At 44.8% G+C, this 22,948-nt stretch overlaps 1 protein-coding gene across 1 annotated transcript in view; it reads left to right on the top strand.

The window, feature by feature from the left end:
* Nucleotides 1–5,422: 5,422 nt before the first annotated feature.
* The window catches only part of grin2da (glutamate receptor, ionotropic, N-methyl D-aspartate 2D, a), an 89,033-nt gene continuing 71,507 nt past the window's right edge, over nt 5,423–22,948 (top strand). The window contains exons 1-4 of the mRNA XM_034545507.1: nt 5,423–5,917; nt 6,938–7,075; nt 10,578–10,844; nt 19,221–19,408. Of these exons, the coding sequence (XP_034401398.1) occupies nt 5,423–5,917; nt 6,938–7,075; nt 10,578–10,844; nt 19,221–19,408 (1,088 nt within the window). The remainder of the gene's footprint in view (nt 5,918–6,937; nt 7,076–10,577; nt 10,845–19,220; nt 19,409–22,948) is intronic.

The raw sequence follows: 22,948 nt of genomic DNA on the forward strand, positions 1-22,948 counted from the left end.
CTGCTCCCTCCTCCTCCCCCTCCCTCCTCCCTCACCCCTCCTCTCCTCCTCCCTCCTCTCTACTGCTCCCTCCTCCCTCCTCCCTCCTCTCATCCTCCCTCCCTCCTCTCCTCCTCCCTCCTCCTCCTCCCTACTGCTCCCTCCTCCCTACTGCTCCCTCCTCCTCCCTTCTCCCTCATCCCTCCTCTCCTCCTCTCTTCCTCCCTACTGCTCCCTCCTCCCTCCTCTCCTCCTCCCTCCTCTAACCCTCCTTCCTTCTCCCTACTCCCTACTGCTCCCTTCTCCTCCCCCTCCCTCCTCCCTCACCCCTCCTCTCCTCCTCCCTCATCTCTACTGCTCCCTCCTCTCCTCCTCCCTCCTCCCTCCTCTCATCCTCCCTCCTCCCTCCCTCCTCTCCTCCTCCCTCCTCCCTACTCCTCCTCCCTACTGCTCCCTCCTCCCTCCTCCCTACTGCTCCCTCCTCCTCCCTTCTCCCTCATCCCTCCTCTCCTCCTCTCTTCCTCCCTACTGCTCCCTCCTCCCTCCTCTCCTCCTCCCTCCTCTAACCCTCCTTCCTCCTCCCTACTCCCTACTGCTCCCTCCTCCTCCCCCTCCCTCCTCCCTCATCCCTCCTCTCCTCCTCCCTCCTCCCTCCTCCTCCTCCTCCCTCCCCCCCTCCCCCCCGTGTGCGCCTCAGACAGCAGAATACTGATTGATGATCAATCAGCTTTAGCAGCCTTCACACAGAGAAAAAGACAATAAAGTCCACGTCGGCATCAACGAGCTGCAGCTCCTCCGTGTTCCTGGTCCTCATCTGTCTGGAGGGGGTTCTGCGTGTTCTGCGTGTTCTGCGTGTTCTGCGTGTTCTGCGTGTTCTGCGTGTTCTGCGTGTTCTGCGTCTGGTTTATCCCACAAAACACAACTTGATCTCATGACGCTACATGATGGTTTTAGGGCCGATTGAAGACGCACGGCCCACCTAACCCTACTGCATTAGGGTCCCCTGTATAGTCAAAGGTTAAAGGTCACAGCATTTCAGCCACCCGGCGGACGACGTCTCGGAGCCAAATTAATACGTTGATACGTCCCATTTGTCCCACGAATTAGATTAAAAACCTATTTGTGAAACATCAAAAACGAAGTAGTCTTTGGGGGTTTCGGGAACACCAGGAAGCCCTTTGAAGCGTCACCATAGCAACGGCAGAACCAACGGGACCTCCTTGTGTTTGTTCTCATCGTCTCATTGACGTGTTGTACTAATACGCTTTATTATTATTATTATTATTATTATTATTATTATTATTATTATCAATCACACGAGATATCTCCTGAAGTATTACAACTACACAGGAAAATAAGGATTTCTCTACAAAACGTGTTGTTTTGTAGAGAAATCTGAGAGCCAATCAGCTCTCCGAGGTGGCGACAGCGGAGCGTTTCCCATCATGCACTGGGGCCATGCCTCATCCATAGAAGCTGCAGGACGTGCATGCTCTGAGCCGGTAATGCAGAGTTATGTTTATGACCACCAGTCGGCTTCTCCAATGATATTATTCAGGACTTGCTGCGATAACGGACAATCCAAAAACTATAAACTATAAACTATAAACTAAAAACACTCCTTCTGGAACATTTAGATCCTCTGAACACGCTCGAGTCTGCAGAATATACTCAAATGAAATGTTCTTTAAACTATCTTTAATGTGAAGTACACAGAATTAATGAAAAGATACATCAAAACATAAATATATTACACCCTCACCCTTCTGTGAAATGAGGAAATGTATTTTTGATTGGCAGTTGATTGACAGGTGATTGGCAGGTGATTGGCAGTTGATTGACAGGTGATTGGCAGCTGATTGACAGGTGATTGGCAGGTGATTGGCAGTTGATTGACAGGTGATTGGCAGCTGATTGACAGGTGATTGGTTGTTGGTGGACACACATTAACCAATGAGCGAGATGGAATCGTTCAACACACTCAAATGACCACAAACAATATAATAACACGTTTTACGTCACGTGGCTTCTTTCTGAAGACGTCATCTCAGCCCGACCGAAGAGTTTGTTTCTCTGCTCCATGGATCCCAATTTCCCTCTTAACTGCGTTAATAGACCATAATGCCGTCTGGCTTTAAGTGTGTCATCATCTCTATGCCCCCCCCCCCCCCCCCCCCCCCCCCAATAACACGACAGACAGACGCTGGAAACAATAATAATAAAAAGACTTTTTATGGAGGTTGATGAAAAGTGTTCCAGGAAACTCACTGAGAAGAGTTTATTTGAGGGTCGAGTGTGTGTGTGTGTGTGTGTGTGTGTGTGTTGTATATGTGATAAAAGGTGTGATCGCGAGGCTCAAATCTGTAATTGTGTTTTTTTTCTGTGACCGTCATACGACATTACAGAGAGAACTCTTTGTTCTCAGATTTATGACTCTAAACATTATCGTGGAGGGAGGGGCCACATGGACACGTGTATACTACGTGCCATTTGATGTCAATGACTCAAGCCGTCTGTCCTACATTGGCACCTTCAGCTTTAATATGTAATATGTACGGTGCCCCCAGTCCCTCCAGTCCTCCCAGTCCTCCAGTCCCCCCAGTCCTCCCAGTCCTCCAGTCCTCCCAGTCCTCCAGTCCCCCCAGTCCTCCCAGTCCTCCAGTCCCCCCAGTCCTCCAGTCCCCCCAGTCCTCCCAGTCCTCCAGTCCCCCCAGTCCCCCCAGTCCCTCCAGTCCTCCCAGTCCTCCAGTCCCCCCAGTCCCCCCAGTCCCTCCAGTCCTCCCAGTCCTCCAGTCCCCCCAGTCCTCCCAGTCCTCCAGTCCCCCCAGTCCTCCCAGTCCTCCAGTCCCCCCAGTCCCCCCAGTCCCTCCAGTCCTCCCAGTCCTCCAGTCCCCCCAGTCCTCCCAGTCCTCCAGTCCCCCCAGTCCTCCCAGTCCTCCAGTCCCCCCAGTCCTCCAGTCCCCCCAGTCCCCCCAGTCCCTCCAGTCCTCCCAGTCCTCCAGTCCCCCCAGTCCTCCCAGTCCTCCAGTCCCCCCAGTCCTCCCAGTCCTCCAGTCCCCCCAGTCCTCCCAGTCCTCCAGTCCCCCCAGTCCTCCAGTCCCCCCAGTCCCCCCAGTCCCTCCAGTCCTCCCAGTCCTCCAGTCCCCCCAGTCCTCCAGTCCCCCCAGTCCTCCCAGTCCTCCCAGTCCTCCTGGTCTTCCCAGTCCTCCCAGTCCCCCGGTGCGTTAGCTGTAGAGAGCTTTGATGCCTTGCTCAGAGACACTTGTCACCTTCAGCTAATTGCACGCCGTCTACAGAGCCAACGACTGTAATATGGCATAAAAATAACAAACAAACAGATCTGTTCCCTTCATGTGTTCCCGTCAGGTTTCCCTCTCACGGTAACTTAGCAACGCCTCCATTGGATCTGTCGCCACTATACGACACAATGTAGCTCCGCCTCCATGTAGCTCCGCCTCCATGAGACCGCCGACACGTTAATATGAAACAGATCCAGAAACGTTACGACTCTCTCTTCCCTCTATGTTGGTATTGTTGAAAAACGTATATATAAATATATATTTATTTATATATATATATAAATATATTTATATATGTATATATTTATATATATATATATATATATTTGAAAGGTAACAGGTTGTACTTAAATATCAAGAATGCTCATATTTAATAACTTATACTGCCATAGTTTAGACATTAATGGCTCTACATTAAATACATTAGCACATTACTGTTATATTGTAGATTTATTGTATTCGTTCCCTTAGCTCGTTCCCTTAGCTCCTTCCCTTCGCTCCTTCCCTTCGCTCCTTCCCTTAGCTCGTTCCCTTAGCTCCTACCCTTCGCTCCTTCCCTTCGCTCGTTCCCTTAGCTCGTTCCCTTAGCTCGTTCCCTTAGCTCGTTCACTTAGCTCCTTCCCTTAGCTCCTTCCCTTCGCTCCTTCCCTTAGCTCGTTGCCTTCGCTCCTTCCCTTCGCTCCTTCCCTTAGCTCGTTCCCTTAGCTCATTCACTTAGCTCGTTCCCTTAGCTCCTTCCCTTCGCTCCTTCCCTTAGCTCGTTCCCTTAGCTCGTTCCCTTTGCTCGTTCCCTTAGCTCGTTCCCTTAGCTCGTTCCCTTAGTTCGTTCCGTTAGCTCGTTCCCTTAGCTCGTTCCCTTAGCTCGTTCCCTTAGCTCGTTCCCTTCGCTCGTTCCCTTCGCTCCTTCCCTTACCTCCTTCCCTTAGCTCGTTCCCTTCGCTCCTTCCCTTCACTCCTTCCCATCGCTCGTTCCCTTAGCTCGTTCCCTTAGCTCGTTCCCTTAGCTCGTTCCCTTAGCTCGTTCCCTTAGCTCGTTCCCATCGCTCGTTCCCTTAGTTCGTTCCCTTAGCTCGTTCCCTTAGCTCGTTCACTTAGCTCGTTCCCTTAGCTCGTTCCCTTCACTCCTTCCCGTCGCTCGTTCCCTTAGCTCGTTCCCTTAGCTCCTTCCCTTAGCTCGTTCCCTTAGCTCGTTCCCTTAGCTCGTTCCCTTAGTTCGTTCCCTTAGCTCGTTCCCTTAGCTCGTTCACTTAGCTTGTTCCCTTAGCTCGTTCCCTTCACTCCTTCCCGTCGCTCGTTCCCTTAGCTCGTTCCCTTAGCTCGTTCCCTTAGCTCGTTCCCTTAGCTCGTTCCCTTAGCTCCTTCCCTTAGCTCCTTCCCTTCGCTCCTTCCCTTCGCTTCATGTGGAGTAGAATCCACACTGTTGGTGTTAGTCTAGATCTTCTCTGTCAATCACAGCTTCTAGAAAACAAATCCTCCTTTTTTGCTGCGACTCCAACAACTCGTTATTATCGCTGCTTTAAATCCGGAGGGCAAACACACCAGAAAGTCTTGAAAGGAAATAAACGTCACTGACTGGATGGACGCCATTGACCTGTTTTCTGTTATTAAACAGATTAAAGTCTAATCATGTTACCCAGCTACAGACTTCAAATCCATCCTTTTGTTTACAACATCATCAATGCATTTGATTGTATTCATCTTCATTGATAGGCAGTAATCCTTTTTGTTGTCCTTTTTTAATCCTAAACGTCAGCAGGATTTAATGATCGGGGGATGTAAACAGTGTTGAGTTAGAAGACGAACAGGAAGTGCGAGTCAACACACGCGGAGGCTCTTTGTTTGTCACCTGTTTACTTTGTTTACAGGACAACAACAAGAGCCTCGAAGGTAACGCTTTGCATATGTGTCGTCTTTCATCGCCGTCTCCCTCTCTCCTCTCCAGGGTCTCGTCTCCTCATCAGGTGAAGCACTGTGAGCCACTGACCCTCCCCTCCCCCCCCCCCCCCCCCCCCCCCCCCCCCCCCCACCTTCTCTCCTCACTCCCTCCTGACGTCACCCGCCACCCCCCCGAAACCCCTAAACCCCCACCTGGCCTCACCTGCCAACCCCCATCCGACAGCTGCCACTGGCCCTCCCCTTACCCCATGGTGGCCCCAAGGCCCGCCCTCTCACTGCTATTGGCTGTCCTGGCCTGCACGGGGCCCGTGCGCCCCTCACCCCCCCTGCTGCTGAGGCCCCGGGAGAGAGAGAGGGACTCGGGTGGGGTCAACATCGCCGTGGTCCACTCGGGCTCCTCCCTGCTTCCGGAGACGTCGGTGGTGGGAGGGGCGGGGGTCGGCGAGCCGGGGACGGGCCAGGGCCAGGGGCCCGGTCCGGGAAACGGTCCGGGAGGAGGAGGAGGTGGAGGAGGAGGAGGAGGAGGAAGGGGAGTGACGGATACGGCCTCGGTGGAAGGAGTGGCGGCGAGGGCCTCGTTCTCCTCCTCCTTCTCATCACCCCTGTCCCTGGCGGCACTCGTAGGGGAGACGGTGATGACGCCGTCGGGTCAGGCCAACGTCATCTACCTGGCCGTGAACGAGAGCAGCCCGGCCACCCTGCTGCTGCAGCTGTGTGAGCTGCTGGCCACCACCCCCCTTCAGGTAAACACCACGTAAGCACGTCACCTGGTCTCCAGCTCAGTGCCCCCCCCATCCCCACCCCCCCCAACCCCCACAAACCGCCGGGCCGTGAAAAAACAAACAGATATTTGATTTATTTAAAATCGGCGTCCAAACAATGTTTTATTTTGAAAAGACAAAAAGTCCGCGAGCCTCTTGACACACACGTCAAGACGCTCGTCTCGGTCAGAAAAATAACATTTTGGAAAAGGGGGAAAGGTCCAATTTAAAAAGACAATATCAAGAGTCCTGCTTGGGTTTTATTCTCAGGCTCTCGATCACTCAGCGTGACCCTGAGTTGTATTTTTGTATAACATTACGTCATTGTTGCTGTAGCTCACTTGTTTGTTCCCCCCCCCCATCTCATTCAGTCCTGTTTATGTCTTTTATGCAGTCTGTTCATCTTTTCACGTATTCACTCGTTCATTTCATAGCGTCACCCTTGCGGAGGGGCGTCGGGGAGCTGCTCGTGATCGTACCGATGGCGGTAATAAACCAGTCACTCGTTCTATGACGATCCGTCTCTCGGGTTCTCACGTCAAGAACAGTGGAACCGGTGTTCTGATTCGAGGGTGTCGTGTTCTGTGAGCCGCCAGCTCACGTTAAGTTGCGCATGCAGATCACGTGCACGCTCGTCTCCAGACGGGACTTACCTCCCGTTGCATCTCTGTGACACATCGATTGCCAATCACAGAATTCCCCCTTTTATTTTTTTTATTTTCTTAAAGCCTCCCGACAGTTTCATTACTTCAAGAAATAATCTGTTTCTCCAGCTCGTCGAGATGCGTGTAAAGTCTCCGTGTAGAGGAGTCGGGCTATCAGCTGTTAAATACATCAGGAAGTATTCTTTGTTCTCATATATTTTGCTCACTTTTTCACCGATTTTAGTTATTCTCAAAGCTCGCAGCGTGAGAGAATAAAAGAAATGGGATCTTTTGATTGACACGCGTGTGATGAAGAAGCTGCCTTGTTGTCTGATGTTTGTTTGTTCTTACTTTTCAGGGTTTGGTGTTTGAAGAAGAGAGACCGCCTCCCCCCAACCGCGCCCCTCTGGCCCCCATGCTGGAGTTTGTCTCCGCCCAGACCGGGGTTCCCGTGGTTGCCGTAGGGGGAGGGGCCAGCCTGGGCCGAGAGCCACAGGTATGAATGGATTACTTCACGTTGCGTCATCGACCCGGTTAATTTGGATTCAGGCTATAGGTCTGTGGCGTGAAAGATGAAGTGCAGGCTGTTAGAAATAATGAGCGGAGTGACGACCTCTTGACCTCTACTGGTTTTTCTGAGGTGGGAGATCTTCATTTCAAATTAAGATTAAAATGATTGCTTCGAATGAAGTCCTGCTACAGCCCTGGAATACCTAATATTTATTATTTGTTTATTGATTGCTGACTGGATGTTATGAGAATTTCAACTAAATGAACAGCAACCAACCAAAGTTTTAAATCAATCTATATGCAGATGATGTCACACTTTTCAGTGTTTAATTTACCCCGGATCTCTGTGATGTGTACCTTTAAGATATAACATTAATATAAGAATTAACACCTCACACACTGTGTCCTAAGGCACTTTATAAAGAGATAATGTGGACATTAAGCTGAAAAGTTAAAGTCCAATTTCTGAAATTCTTCAAATCTCCTGTGAAAACATACCTGGATGAACAGTGTGTCCGGTTCATAACTTGGACTCCCTGACCAGGTGTGAACCTGTCCTTTAATTTAAAGCATAGCTATACATCAGTTATGTTAATTATGTTAATCAGTAAAGCTGTGAGTATTATTATATTATTATTACATATATGGACTATATCGTCATGGGTATTACATTATTGACACTGCAAGTAATAATACTAAAAAAATGTATGATTAATATTTTTAATTCTAAATAATTAAGCGCAGCATTTCCCTCTCGGGAGCGGACGAACAAGATGTAAACAAAACTTTGAAGTATGACCTCATCTAGTTACAGATGTGGCAAACAGGTGAGCGGCCAGGTGCCGATTTAACCATCCAGGAGACACATGAACACGCGTGTATGAATGCACATATTGTCACTGTGGTTCGGGCTCCACTAACCTCCTGAACGCTGCACTATTAGACTGCAGCAAGCAAACAATTAGATTCATTACAGCTTTTATGTGATAATAGAGTGATAATAGAGCAACCTGAAGACCAGCGTGGGACCTTTAGGTGCAGTGGTTATTACCTCAATTCTTTTCACCACATGAGGTGCTCATCATAGCAAGAGCCGTCTCAGGGACACTGGAATGCTGTTGTTTCTTCACAGAAATAAATGGTTCAGCTCTGGATGCGACAAAATGCTTCAGGCGTGTGAGAAATACAGACGTGTGGCAGTCGCCGTCGGTAACAGACGCCGACTGCCACAGAAACCACTCAGACCGAAGACCCTCGGAGGATGTAGTGATTTTTCCGGCCTCATCACGAAGCGCTAATGTGGGAGATGAAAATGTAATGTTTGTGTCGTTCCGCCACAGCTGCTGAGCTCCACGACTTCTGAGTGCTGAGCAGAAGACACGTTTTGAGTCGTTTGAAATGTTCTGGCGTACACTGCAGTACAGTTCAGAGCACGACTGAGACGTGCATTGAATCAATGCATATCGATGGAAATCTGAAAAATGCTATTTGTTAAGGATACCCAATGATACCCAATACATAATACATGATACAGAAGGAAATAAAAAAGGAAAATACACAGTGCAGATAGGAGGGTTTCCCCCACTTTTCCTGGATCGTTTTGCAGCCGGGAGGTTTCGCAATTCGGCCATCGATATCTTTTCAGTTTTAAAAATTCACGCTCCACGTTGGTCACGACGAACGCCGCCGACTTCCCCGGTTTCCAGGCGACGCCCGCCGCTCGTTAACGCCGGTGCAGACTGATGAACGCCGGCTCTCCGGCTGGCTCGTCCGTGCGTGGGGAATGTTGTGCTGACAGACATTAGCAATGAGTAGATCAAGCTAACAGAGCAGCTTAACAGCGGCAGATGTGAGATATTTAATAAATAGGCCAATTTGGTTTCGAGCAGATCTCCCTGACGTGCGCGATGCGTGATTATTGTGATTTCTACTTAACCATAAACCTGGGTGACTGTGACATCCGATGTAACGCGCTGAGCTCGGTGCTGAACTGGCAGCGTCGGAAACATAATCATCATCAAATAGCAGCTGCCATTAAGGCTGGAGGTGGCTTTGAAGTTGCACTTTGGAACTTGTTATGCTCCATCAAGTCTCTTTGATTACATTCATATACCTCTCATACTGCTTATTAATACTAATGTCACATTTGTACCGGGCCTAATGTGTTATTTGCCTTTTTAATATCTTGCTTTAAGAGTTTACCTCCACACTTTTGTGGTTCCATGGAGCAGGGGTAAGACTCTCAGAAGAGAAGATGATATATTATTGATCCACAGTATATTTGTACCTACTACTTTTTACCGTCTATGGAAAACAGTAGAATTATGGCTAGAAGTCGAGTGAACTAGGAAGCACAGCTCGGCTAACGGAGTGCATGGATTTAGCTCGTCTATTCCCCTGTGTTTGAGTGCAAGGCCTCGGTTCGGTGACCCCGACAAACGTGCAGATTTACCCCCCCGAGCAGCCCTTCATTGGAGGAATGTTTGTATCACCGAACGCTAATCGGTAATGAATTGCCTTTGGGACGCTGAGTCGTGCGTTTCCACCCCCCCCCCCCCCCACACCGCGATACATGCAGAGAAATCAATCAACCTTGAGTCAACAGTGTTTTTGTAAACCCACTTGGGACCCGACATCAGCCCTTCGTTGTTTCTGGTGAGCGCTCACACGACAAGTGTGCAGGTCTTTAGGCTCCAGCCACACCCCTCGCCCCTCACCCAACGCCCCCCCCCCCCCCCAGTCCTCTCCGCCCTGAGCTGCGTCTCAACATAAATCAGGTTTGATATCTGACCAAGTTCAGAGCGGCGTAACCCGGGTGATGCTCCCCGAAGCCTCCTCTTTGATCTGCATGCACACAAAGATGCACAAAGAGACTCAGTTATTAATACGGACGCATGCTCGACTGCCTCTCGGTTTCGTGTTCATGAGGAGCAAAATAGTTTGTTGTTCCCAACATGGCGTAAAAACCTTGGACCACATCAAAAGAAGTGCTTTTGCTTTTTCTCTGTTCTAGTTTCAAGGAACATACAAAAAGAGGAGAGAAAGACACAATTAATCCCTCTCTCGACCAGTGAGCGGCTCATCTGTTCGGATTAAATGTGACTGGAGCAGGAGGAAGGCAATGACTTTAAAATGTTTGACTTAATATTGTTCATAACTGTGAAAACATCAAATTATGTATTTGTCGTATTAGTCACTACATCTGAACAGTAGGTAGCACATGAGACAGATTCCACCACACCCAAAGAAAAAACAACCAATCGGAGCCGAGAGGCGTCGCAAATACACCTGTCAATCACTGCTGGAGAACTCGGATCAAACATAAATCAAGATTATATGAGTGCATTGACAGATCTTATTTCAGCTGTAAGATGAGAGGTTTTCCCTGGTGGTTGGGGCCGGGGCTCAGTTGTAAACATGGCGGCTCATTTTAAAGCCACATGTTCTCCAGGGTTCACCTCGTCTCTCCCCCCCCTCACCGCTTTCAGGAGACCGGCTCCATCTACCTGCAGTTCACCTGCTCCACCGCGCTGCAGCTCGAGGTGATCTTCGAGGTGCTGGAGGAGTACGACTGGACCTCCTTCTCCGTGGTGACCACCCGCCACCACGGCTACGAGGACTTTCTGGCCATGGTGGAGGGCATGACGGACGGCTCGTTCATCGGCTGGGAGAAGAAGAGCGTGGTGATCCTCAACGTGACGGACGACCCCGGAGGCGCCCGGGTCAAGAGGCTGCTCAAAGACAACGAAGCCCAGGTGAGTCGGTCCTGTGTTCCCTCATTTACTGCTATGTGAAAGGGTCCAATAATATATATATATTATGATATACACATGATATATAGATAGATAGATAAACAGATAGATAGATAGACAGATAGATGGATAGATAGATAGATAGGTTGGTAGATAGATAGATATATAGATAGATAGATAGATAGATAGATAGATAGATAGATAGATAGATAGATAGATAGATAGATAGATAGATAGATAGGTAGATAGATAGATAGATAGATAGATAGATAAACATAGCTATATACATAGATAGGTTGGTAGGTAGGTAGGTAGGTAGATAGATAGATAGATAGATAGATAGATAGATAGATAGATAGATAAACAGATAGATAGATAGGTTGATAGGTAGATAGATCGATAGATCGATAGGTAGGTAGGTAGGTAGATAGATAGATAGATAAACATAGATATATAGATAGATAGGTTGGTAGGTAGGTAGGTAGATAGATAGATAAATAGATAGATAGATAGATAGATAGATAGGTAGATAGGTAGATAGATAGATATATAGATAGATAGATAGATAGATAGATAGATAGATAGGTAGATAGGTAGATAGGTAGATAGATAGATAGATAGATAGATAGATAGATAGATAGATAGATAGATAGATAGATAGATAAACATAGCTATATACATAGATAGGTTGGTAGGTAGGTAGGTAGATAGATAGATAGATAGATAGATAGATAAACAGATAGATAGATAGGTTGATAGGTAGATAGATCGATAGATCGATAGGTAGGTAGGTAGGTAGATAGATAGATAGATAAACATAGATATATAGATAGATAGGTTGGTAGGTAGGTAGGTAGATAGATAGATAAATAGATAGATAGATAGATAGATAGGTAGATAGGTAGATAGGTAGATAGATAGATATATAGATAGATAGATAGATAGATAGATAGATAGGTAGATAGATAGATAGGTAGATAGGTAGATAGATAGATAGGTAGATAGATAGATAGATAGATAAACAGATGGATAGATAGATAGATAGAAAGGTAGGTTGGTAGGTAGATAGATAGATAGATAGATAGATAGATAGGTAGAAGATATATAGATAGATAGATAGAAGATAGATAGATAGATAGATAGGTAGAAGATATATAGATATAGATATATAGATAGATAGATGGATGGAAGATAGATAGATAGATAGATAGATAGATAGATAGAAGATAGATAGATAGATAGATAGATGGATAGAAGATAGATAGATAGATAGATAGAAGATAGATAGATAGATAGATAGATAGGTAGAAGATATATAGATATAGATATATAGATAGATAGAAGATATATAGATAGATAGATAGATAGATGGATAGAAGATAGATAGATAGATAGATAGATAGAAGATATATAGATAAATAGATAGATGGATATATATATATATATATATATATATATATAGATATATAGATATATAGATAGATGGATAGAAGATAGATAGATAGATAGGTAGAAGATATATAGATATATATATATATATATATATATATATATATAGATAGATAGAAGATATATAGATAGGTATATAGATAGATAGATAGATGGATAGAAGATAGATAGATAGATAGATAGATATAGGTAGATATAATACATCCATTGTTTTCACTACAACATCATTTACACAAACTGGTAAGCAATACAATATAACAAATTAAAAATGCACAATATATACAAAAATAGAATAATAAGAAAAATGCACAATATATATAAAACAATAAAATAGAATAATAATATTACATTAAATTAACAAAAAAAAGAAGAATATTTAATATTAACCTAAAGTACTCACAGGATCACAGACTCTGGTAACAAATAATCTGCAATAAAATAAAATGGTGGAAACACACTTTTATTATAGTTTGAGTACAACATGGAATGACAAAAACATAAAATATGATAACATGTAATGTTTTTTCAGACAAAGTGGTAATATCATTACGCAAGAGCATTATTAAACACACGTGTGAGAATTAATTAATTTGGGATTATAAAAGAACGGGAAGAAGTTCAATCCCATTGGAGAACATTAGTAGAATTTAGTAAAGAAATACTTCAAGTTCAACTGAAATTACGTCACGCTTGTTAAAAAAGTCCCTCGTAATTTAAAGTTAATGCAATTAAAGTAACGTTTTTATAGTTTAAATACACATTAACAAGAGCATTCTGACACTCAGATAGGAGGAAACAAAATATATATGAAATATAAATGTCCCTCTTTTGAGTTTTCTTCCATATGCTGGAACAGAAAAAAACAATTTCAACAGGACTCCAAAGAGTCAACACCAGGTTAATCAACGTTGTCGGATCAATACATGTGCAGGTCTCTCTCTCTCTCTCTCTCTCTCTCTTCAGGCATTTTAACCGAGAGGGAAAAGATTCGGAGGAAAGCTTTAAAATCTCACCATTTGATAATTGGCTTCCAGCAAAAGCCATATTCAGGGGGAGGTTGACTGAGGACACACCATTCATCTACAATGACATCCTGGGACACACACACACACACACACACACACACACACACACACACACACCTGGGAGCTTTGTCGTTTAACTGTTGCAGCTGCTCTCCTGAACCACTGAGCATTCAGGATTCTTCGGCAATGCTGAATCCACTTTTGTTTTATGTGTGTGTGTGTGTGTGTGTGTGTGTGTGTGTGTGTGTGTGCGTGCGTGTGTGTGTGTGTGTGTGTGTGTGGAGGTGGGGGGGGGGGGGGAACAAAGCGTCAGACTTTTTTTGCCTTTCAGGCACACCCAAAGCGTTTTCTGGAGAGGTTGTGACTCAAGGTTTTCACAAAGCGACCAATCACAGCGCGGACGAAAAGGTCGGGAAAGGTGAACGACGTCATCGCACACAGCGGGTTGAAGATGCGTCGCCGAGCTACCCGACGAAACCATGTGATAACTATAATAGAAAAAGTTACTCCGGTTTTCCTACATGCATACACCCTTCAAAATAAAATAAACTTCCCTCTTTACAGCAAACTGAGTTAGCGAAACGTCTCAGTTAGGTTTAGAAAAAAGGATAAAAATTGGCAACGCTGTTACAGACGTACGCGAGTTACGTGACAAAAACAGCGGCCTCCCGGCTGGAAGGTGGCGGTCGTCATCATTGACCTTCGCCGATGAGCAGGAAGGAGTTTCAGGGTGTTTGCGGGATCTGCTCTCGACGTTCTACCCTTTTCTAATCTTTAAACACGGGCGGCCGTAATGCATATTCATCTGCGCGTGTCATCGTTCCCCCGTCGTGAGCACTGATGACCTTTCGTCACAATGAAGTCCGCGAAAAAGGTAGCAAAAAAAAGAAGACGGCGTAAAAAGGAAGAATTCACAGCAAAAAAAACCCCCCAAAAACCTGATGCAATGTCTCGAAAGCCATGTGAAATGTTGAATAGGGACCGAGGGAATGAACTCTGAGCTTCAGATGCGTTCAGGGGTCTTCTCTGAGACGAGTCCCCAGAGGCGTTGCATATTTTCGGAGAAGGTTAACGCGTTTGAAGCCGCGATGGCTTCATTGCATTTGGCTGAGCCGCTCCCAGGGTTCTGGTTTTGTACCCTTAACACTTAACGGGATCAGAGCCAACGCTAAAGACCTTTCCATCAGCCTGCTCATTAGCTAAATGTATGATGTCGTAAAGTGAGATGGCAACGCCCCAGTATGTTGCTTTTTAATGACGTCGAAGGTAAATTCAAATCATTAGGAATGATTTTATTTGCATTAAAATTGGTATTTATAGCGAAATAAATTGGGGAACCTACCGTTGACCGCCATTGTCTTTAATCAAAGTGTCCACGTCCACTGGAATAGAAAGCATTCGTAGGACATGATTCTTATAGCTTGGTATTTCTGCCATTTTTAAGTTTTATGTTTTTATGTTTTATGTCTCAGGCGCTTGCAAGTGTCACATTTTATGCTTCAAGCGCATCGATTGTTTTCAAAAGGTCCAGCATGCACTGCAAATGTCAGGGGTTACTTCAAACCACCTTGAAGGAGAGTAATTACACTCACGCCCCAGACATTTCTTCATTTCTACTTCACATTACCTCGATATAAGTCATTATATCTGTTGCCAAAAGTCGTTTTTTTCGGCAAGAAAACTGCTCCGGCTGCTTGACTGTTACCGAAAACGTCCGTCTCCACACAAACAAACGTAGACAGTCAAACACATTCTCCAACGATGTGTTCTTCCTTTTGTTTAGTTCGTTCTATTCATTGACACGTTTACATCTGGGCATTGTGCTCCTGGGTCGGTATCATCCACCAGCATTTGATATGTTTTAACAATACGGGCGCACATACCCTTGAACGTATCGCTATTTGCCTCCGTGTCGGCCTTCCTGCCTGAAGGAACGTCTCGCCTTGCTTATTTTCTGCTCTTTGGACGTTCTGGAAATTCGATCCGGACTCGTGCCGTATGACGAGGTAGATTTTAAATGCTTCTCCGTCTGCTTTGGAGGAGCAAAGATTGATGAGCGAGGAGGCTCGGGTGAGGAAATAGGAGAGCGTCGTCAGCGAAAAGTCTGTTATTGGATCAACACGCCCCTTTTTACTGGAACTCGCCATTGGACACAACAGCTGATTGGGCTGCTTGAAAATCGAACCACCGCAGTGCAGCAGTTTCATATATATATATATATATATATATATATATATATATATATATATATATATACGGGCGAGATGTAGCCGGAGTGTTTATTGTTGCCAAGATAAGTCGGACCACTTTGAACTCCAGATTTGGGTTGTGTTGTTCCTTTGGGTTACAGGAGTGCCAATCTGCCATTATACAATGATGCTGCTGGGTTTCTTGTGTGTGTGTGTGTGTGTTTCTTCTGCCATTATTCCACCTTGTCACCGTTCCATTTTGAAATGCTGCTCGTGGGGCCGCATGCCAACATGTGCATAATCCCCCTTATGATCCTGAGGCCTTTGAAGAAAAACCAAAAGGGTACCTTCTCATAATGTAGCATCATAGTGCAGGTTTAGTACTGGATTTGTCAAGCCCTGCGCTGCGGGTGTATGATAAAAAAATCCCCTCCACACACACACACACACACACACACACACACACACTCTTGATGTCGGAGCCATTGATTGAATTTGGTTCAGCCTCGTCTGTGCTGTGATGTGACGATAATTCAGACAGTGAGAACTGTTTACTGTTGAGACTCCGTCTCTCTCTCTCTCTCTCTCTCTCTCCCTCTTTCTCCCTCTCCCTCTCCCTCTCTCTCTCCCTCTCCCTCTCCCTCTCGCTGTGACCGGTGAGCAAGGCAGCAGGCGTGTTCTTCGTCTCCGTTATCGCAGCCAAAGCGTGACACGTCTAGCGCTTACGGCGACAGGGAATACTTTTTTTATATGAAAGTGTCAGATGAAGCCGTGTAAAGAGAGGCGTGTAAAGAGAGGCGTGTAAAGAGAGGCGTGTAAAGAGAGGTGTGTAAAGAGAGGCGTGTAAAGAGAGGCGTGTAAAGAGCGGTGTGTAAAGAGAGGCGTGTAAAGAGAGGCGTGTAAAGAGAGGCGTGTAAAGAGTGTAAAGAGCGTTGTGTAAAGAGCGTTGTGTAAAGAGCGTAAAGAGCGTTGTGTAAAGAGCGTTGTGTAAAGAGCGTAAAGAGCGTTGTGTAAAGAGCGTTGTGTAAAGAGCGTAAAGAGCGTTGTGTAAAGAGCGTAAAGAGCATTGTGTAAAGAGCGTTGTGTAAAGAGCGTTGTGTAAAGAGCGTAAAGAGCGTAAAGAGCGTTGTGTAAAGAGCGTAAAGAGCGTTGTGTAAAGAGCGTTGTGTAAAGAGTGTTGTGTAAAGAGCGTTGTGTAAAGAGCGTAAAGAGCGTTGTGTAAAGAGTGTAAAGAGCGTTGTGTAAAGAGCGTTGTGTAAAGAGCGTAAAGAGCGTTGTGTAAAGAGTGTAAAGAGCGTTGTGTAAAGAGAGGCGTGTAAAGAGAGGCGTGTAAAGAGAGGTGTGTAAAGAGAGGCGTGTAAAGAGAGGCGTGTAAAGAGCGGTGTGTAAAGAGAGGCGTGTAAAGAGAGGCGTGTAAAGAGAGGCGTGTAAAGAGTGTAAAGAGCGTTGTGTAAAGAGCGTTGTGTAAAGAGCGTTGTGTAAAGAGCGTAAAGAGCGTTGTGTAAAGAGCGTTGTGTAAAGAGCGTAAAGAGCGTTGTGTAAAGAGCGTTGTGTAAAGAGCGTAAAGAGCGTTGTGTAAAGAGCGTAAAGAGCATTGTGTAAAGAGCGTTGTGTAAAGAGCGTTGTGTAAAGAGCGTAAAGAGCGTAAAGAGCGTTGTGTAAAGAGCGTAAAGAGCGTCGTGTAAAGAGCGTCGTGTAAAGAGCGTCGTGTAAAGAGCGTCGTGTAAAGAGCGTCGTGTAAAGAGCGTAAAGAGCGTTGTGTAAAGAGCGTTGTGTAAAGAGCGTAAAGAGCGTTGTGTAAAGAACGTTGTGTAAAGAGCGTTGTGTAAAGAGCGTAAAGAGCGTTGTGTAAAGAGCGTTGTGTAAAGAACGTTGTGTAAAGAGCGTTGTGTAAAGAGCGTAAAGAGCGTTGTGTAAAGAGCGTTGTGTAAAGAGCGTAAAGAGCGTTGTGTAAAGAGCTTAAAGAGCGTTGTGTAAAGAGCGTTGTGTAAAGAGCGTAAAGAGCGTTGTGTAAAGAGCGTTGTGTAAAGAGCGTTGTGTAAAGAGCGTTGTGTAAAGAGCGTTGTGTAAAGAACGTTGTGTAAAGAACGTTGTGTAAAGAGCGTTGTGTAAAGAGCGTAAAGAGCGTTGTGTAAAGAGCGTCGTGTAAAGAACGTTGTGTAAAGAGCGTTGTGTAAAGAGCGTTGTGTAAAGAGCGTAAAGAGCGTTGTGTAAAGAGCGTTGTGTAAAGAGCGTTGTGTAAAGAGCGTTGTGTAAAGAGCGTAAAGAGCGTTGTGTAAAGAGCGTTGTGTAAAGAGCGTCGTTTAAAGAGCGTCGTGTAAAGAGCGTAAAGAGCGTAAAAAAAATAGTGGCGAATATTCACTAATTCTGAAAAGAGACTTTTCATCCTGACCTCGATGTTCATGCCATAAAACCCAACGTGGTGTTAAAATATGGAAATCATCTAAAGGAAACGTCGAGAAATGAGACTCCTGCGTCAACGAATTGATGGACGACGAATCGGAAAACAAATGATGCTTTTTTTTCTCCTGAAGGATGCCGGATGATGGAGGACCCGGCTCCCCTTTTGGGGGGGTTGGGGGGGGGGGGGGGGGGTCTCTGACAGACTCTTTGACGGACTCGATTCTCTTCATTACCCACGAACATGCATCCGTAAAGAAATCTAGATACCCGACAGCTCGGTGCGGATGTGATGGACGGGGGGCGTCGGCTTGGACCCCGCAATCCCATTGGCTGTCGGCCGAGCGGGAGGGGGGGGGGGGGTCACAGGATTTTCTTTTTTTGTTTCGACTAATTTCAGTTTTATAACCAACCCCTCTGGTGGTCTTTCAAAATATGTGGAGCACATTTTTACTCTAGTGCTTCCTCTGAGTAATCATGTGGAGTACCCTCAGCGACACACACACACACACACACACATGCACACTCACGCGCACACACTGCAGCCACTTTTCTTTCTCTCACCCTCTTGTTTTGTCTGTTTAATCCCCATCTTTAATAATGTATTAGAGGGAAATGTGCGCCGAACGAAAGAGGCGCGTTTATCAAGTGCAGCTCGCTGTGTTTGAAAAATATAATTATAATAAACAGGAGAGGCAATAATGTATAAGTGCACCTGGTGTACTGTATAAATGAGTGTAATCCATAATTCTTAAGGAAACATGAAAGGGCATTATGTGACCATGAAAGAACTAGCGAAGATGAAAAATTGGATAGTTTGTTTACATCCATTTCTTCTCCTCTTTCTTTTTCTCGTTTTGCCGTTCTTGCTTTTATTTCCTTTGTTTCTCATCCCTCCTCTTCCTCCTCTTCCTCCTTATCTTGGTCTTGTGTTTTTACGTCTTTTATTTTCTTTCCTTCATAACCATCCCCTATATATATATATTTATAATCTTGTCCTCTATGTTTCCTTCAATCCTTACTCACTCTCTCCTTTTCAAATGACATCTTTCTCTCAATAAGTTGTATTGCATCCCTCCCTCTTTCCTTCCTTTCTTTTCATTTTCTTTTACCCACTTTTTAAACCTACTTTTCATTATATTCTCAATATAATAATTTCCCCTCCTTTTATCTTGCACTCTCCCTCCTGTATGTCCGTTTCCTTCCTTCCTCCCTCCTTCCCTCCACCCTTCTCCCTTTCCCCACTAATTACTTCCCACCTTACTGACCCCCTTCCTCTTCCTCTCCTCCTCCTCCTCCTCCTCCTCCTCCTCCAGGTCCGGCTGCTGTACTGCTCCCTGGAGGAGGCCGAGCTGGTTTTCCGGGCGGCCTGGGCGGCGGGTCAGGCGGGTCCCAGTCACATGTGGTTCGCCGTGGGACCGGCTCTGTCCGGTCTGGGCCTGGAGGGGCTGCCCAAGGCCTTGTTCGCTATTCGGCCGCAGGGCTGGAGGGACGAGCCTCGAAGGTACGAGCGGGACCAATGAATAATATTTAATTTTCCCCCAAAAAAACCCAAATATTTATCTTCCGTAGTTTCCAGATTCTCCGGGTTCACTTCCTCGAGGCTCGAGCCTTCAGGAATACCCAAGTTAGCCAATTTTGACTTTACAAGTTTCATAACGGATGTGTTTCCAAGGTCAAGAATGATAAAACTCATGTTCTAAAACTCAATCTCTCTTTTGCTGTAGTTTGTAAACATCCATAAGCCTCTAAAAAGCCTTCGTGGGTGAAAAAGAAATTCAAGAAATTCAACTTTTCATCCGTAAAAAGGTTTGTTGACTCAAAAGTACCATCGCTTCGCTTTAAAAGAGTGAGAATATGACTCAGAATATGGCTCATCACCTCTGTGTTCAGCTACTTTACCGGCTAACGCGTTAGCGTCCTAAATCCAGTAGATATGTGAACCTCTTCACATGCTGCTGATAACATTCGGCCATTTTAATAATACGTTTTATTGCACCGCGTGTCCTTTTCACACCAACCGTCTTCATAACGTTCATATCCATGTTCACTTCCATGCGGCGTTTGTCTCCCCATAACCAACATCTATCTATTCCTCGGGGGGGGGGGGGGGGGGGGGGGGGGAACCCTCAAATAAAACGAAAAGAAATGTCAAAAAAATAACGAGAACTCGACGTTTCCCGAAGGTTCTTTGTCGAGCGATTATTAGCTCCCGTGTTGTCGTTTCTTTTTCTTTTTCTTTCTCATCTGAATTGGGGGATTTTGTTTGTATGTGTCGGAGTGAGTTCTGGAAACCTTATGATCTTAAAAAAAAATACACGAGGATGTGTGTGAAGATACGCCGTCTCTCTTCTCCGGCCCTGTGACACACAGGATCGACCACCTCGTGATGAAGCCTCCGCTTTAGGGTTCATCACACGGACCGAGTGCATTTAGGTGAAAGGGTGGAAATACCCCTTTATTGATTTGAACTATTAAATCCACCGCGGTCGTGACAGGCAGGTGGAGGGAGGACGGTTCAACACATGCGGGAAGAAGATGAACGTTTTGTGTTCCAAAGCGTGAAATAGGTTTTTATATCTTTCTACGAGTCCATTTAAAAAATAAAAAAAACTGATTCCTAAACGTGATGTGTTACATTTGGAGAAAAGGAAATGCCCACTGAAGCTCTGGGATATTATTACACACACCTCATCTCGGGTATTGCCACGTCGCTCTCTGAGCTTTATTTTAAAAAAAGAAAACACCCCCGCTGTCCGTCGGCCATCTTGGATCCGTCGGCCATCTTGGATCCATCGAGATGCAGGATTTCCTTCCGGCTTGCTTCCGACTTCTGTGTGCTGTTAAATTGTGGAACATGGGTGATATGTCCCGAGACAGCCGAGGCCTTCACACACTTGGGTTCCCCTTCTTTCTTCTTCTGTGAGATTAATTCACACATCAACATGATTTCTCCGTTACCCTTTTTTTAACCTTGACAAAGGCAGCCCAGACCTTTCACAATAAAAGCCCGGGACAGGCGAGTCTTTCATTTATATATTTGCGTTGTTTGTTTGTCTGTAAGGTTTAGACTCGCTCAAACTAGGAACGCATGATGCGTTCAGGAACTCCCCTTTCGTTCACAAGTTCCTCACTAGCAGGAGGTACATAATACACAGTTCTTGCACAGCTGAAAGTATTATAGCAGGTGTGTTGGATATCATGTGTCTGAAGGAAACAAAACTCCTGCAATGAGTGGGTCCTCTGACGAATAGTGTACCAGTAATATACTACTATATATATATATATATATATATATATATATATATATATATATATATATATATATATATTAATAGAGAACATTGGGAGTGCATAAATCAAAGACAGGGCTTTTTATTAAACCTGATCTAAAGTCTCACAAACAGAAAATCGAACACTGTAACTCTTCATAAGCTGTTCATGTCTGGCGTCCATTATTATTTCCCTGTCAGTGGTGGAATATAACCCAGTACAACCCCAGTATGAAGCCCATTTTTACGATTATGTATTTTTTTTATCTCATGCAGTATTTTGAATCCATTGAACTACACTTTTCATTGAACTATTTGAAGGCAAGCGCCTGGTCAAAATGACTCGGTCATGTGATGTTTCCCGACTTAACGAGTTGATTAGAATCGCCCGAATGCACCATCGCACCATTGACCAGCGCGCGATGGTTCAATGCGTACTGAGGGGGTGCAAATGATTCACCAGCTGTGTCCTCAATTAAACATTTCAGATGTCCGCCTCCCCTCAGTGATGCATCACAGCGCTCTGCTGCAGTGTTGTCTTCTTGTTCTTCTTCTTGTTCTTCTTGTTCTTCTTCTTGTTCTTGTTGTTCTTGTTCTTGTTCTTGTTTTTGTTTTTGTTTTTGTTTTTGTTTTTGTTCTTGTTCTTGTTCTTGTTCTCCTGTTCTTGTTATTTTTCTTCTTGTTCTTGTTCTTTTTCTTCTTGTTCTTTGTCTTCTTGTTCTTGTTCTTGTTCTTTTTCTTCTTGTTCTTGTTCTTCTTGTTCCTTTTCTTCTTGTTCTTCTTGTTCCTTTTCTTCTTGTTCTCCTGTTCTTGTTCTTGTTCTCCTGTTCTTGTTCTTGTTCTTTTTCTTCTTGTTCTTGTTCTTTGTCTTCTTGTTCTTGTTCTTTTTCTTCTTGTTCTTGTTCTTCTTGTTCCTTTTCTTCTTGTTCTTCTTGTTCTTGTTTCTTTTCTTCTTGTTCTTGTTCTTCTTGTTCTTTTTCTTGTTCTTCTTGTTCTTTTTCTTGTTCTTCTTGTTCTTCTTGTTCTTGTTCTTCTTGTTCTTTTTCTTGTTCTTCTTGTTCCTTTTCTTCTTGTTCTTCTTGTTCCCTTTCTTCTTGTTCTTTTTCTTCTTGTTCTTTTTCTTGTTCTTCTTGTTCCTTTTCTTCTTGTTCTTCTTGTTTTTGTTCTTTGTCTTCTTGTTCTTGTTCTTCTTGTTCCTTTTCTTCTTGTTCTTCTTGTTCCCTTTCTTCTTGTTCTTCTTGTTCCTTTTCTTCTTGTTCTTTGTCTTCTTGTTCTTGTTCTTTGTCTTCTTGTTCTTGTTCTTCTTGTTCTTGTTCTTCTTGTTCCTTTTCTTCTTGTTCTTCTTGTTCCCTTTCTTCTTGTTCTTCTTGTTCCCTTTCTTCTTGTTCTTTTTCTTGTTCTTCTTGTTCCTTTTCTTCTTGTTCTTTTTCTTCTTGTTCTTGTTCTTCTTTTTCTTCTTGTTCTTTTTGTTGTTGTTCTTTTTCTTGTTCTTGTTCTTGTTCTTCTTTTTCTTCTTGTTCTTGTTCTTCTTGTTCCTTTTCTTCTTGTTCTTCTTCTTCTTCTTGTTCTACTTCCTCGTCTCTTAAAAAAACACCATTGCTGTGCATGAATTCCCCCGTAGAGAACAACATTCGTGACATCCCAAATTCATTGGGACAATGTTCCTGTCCGGCTCCGCCAGCTCGTTTTGAAGTGGTTGAATTTAGGGACGCACTATTAAAAATGTTTTATTAATTTGTGGTTTGTTTCCTGCTTGGATGGAGCAGGACAAC

The sequence above is a fragment of the Cyclopterus lumpus genome, chromosome 11 (assembly GCF_009769545.1).
Source record: "Cyclopterus lumpus isolate fCycLum1 chromosome 11, fCycLum1.pri, whole genome shotgun sequence".
Classification (NCBI taxonomy): Eukaryota; Metazoa; Chordata; class Actinopteri; order Perciformes; family Cyclopteridae; genus Cyclopterus; species Cyclopterus lumpus.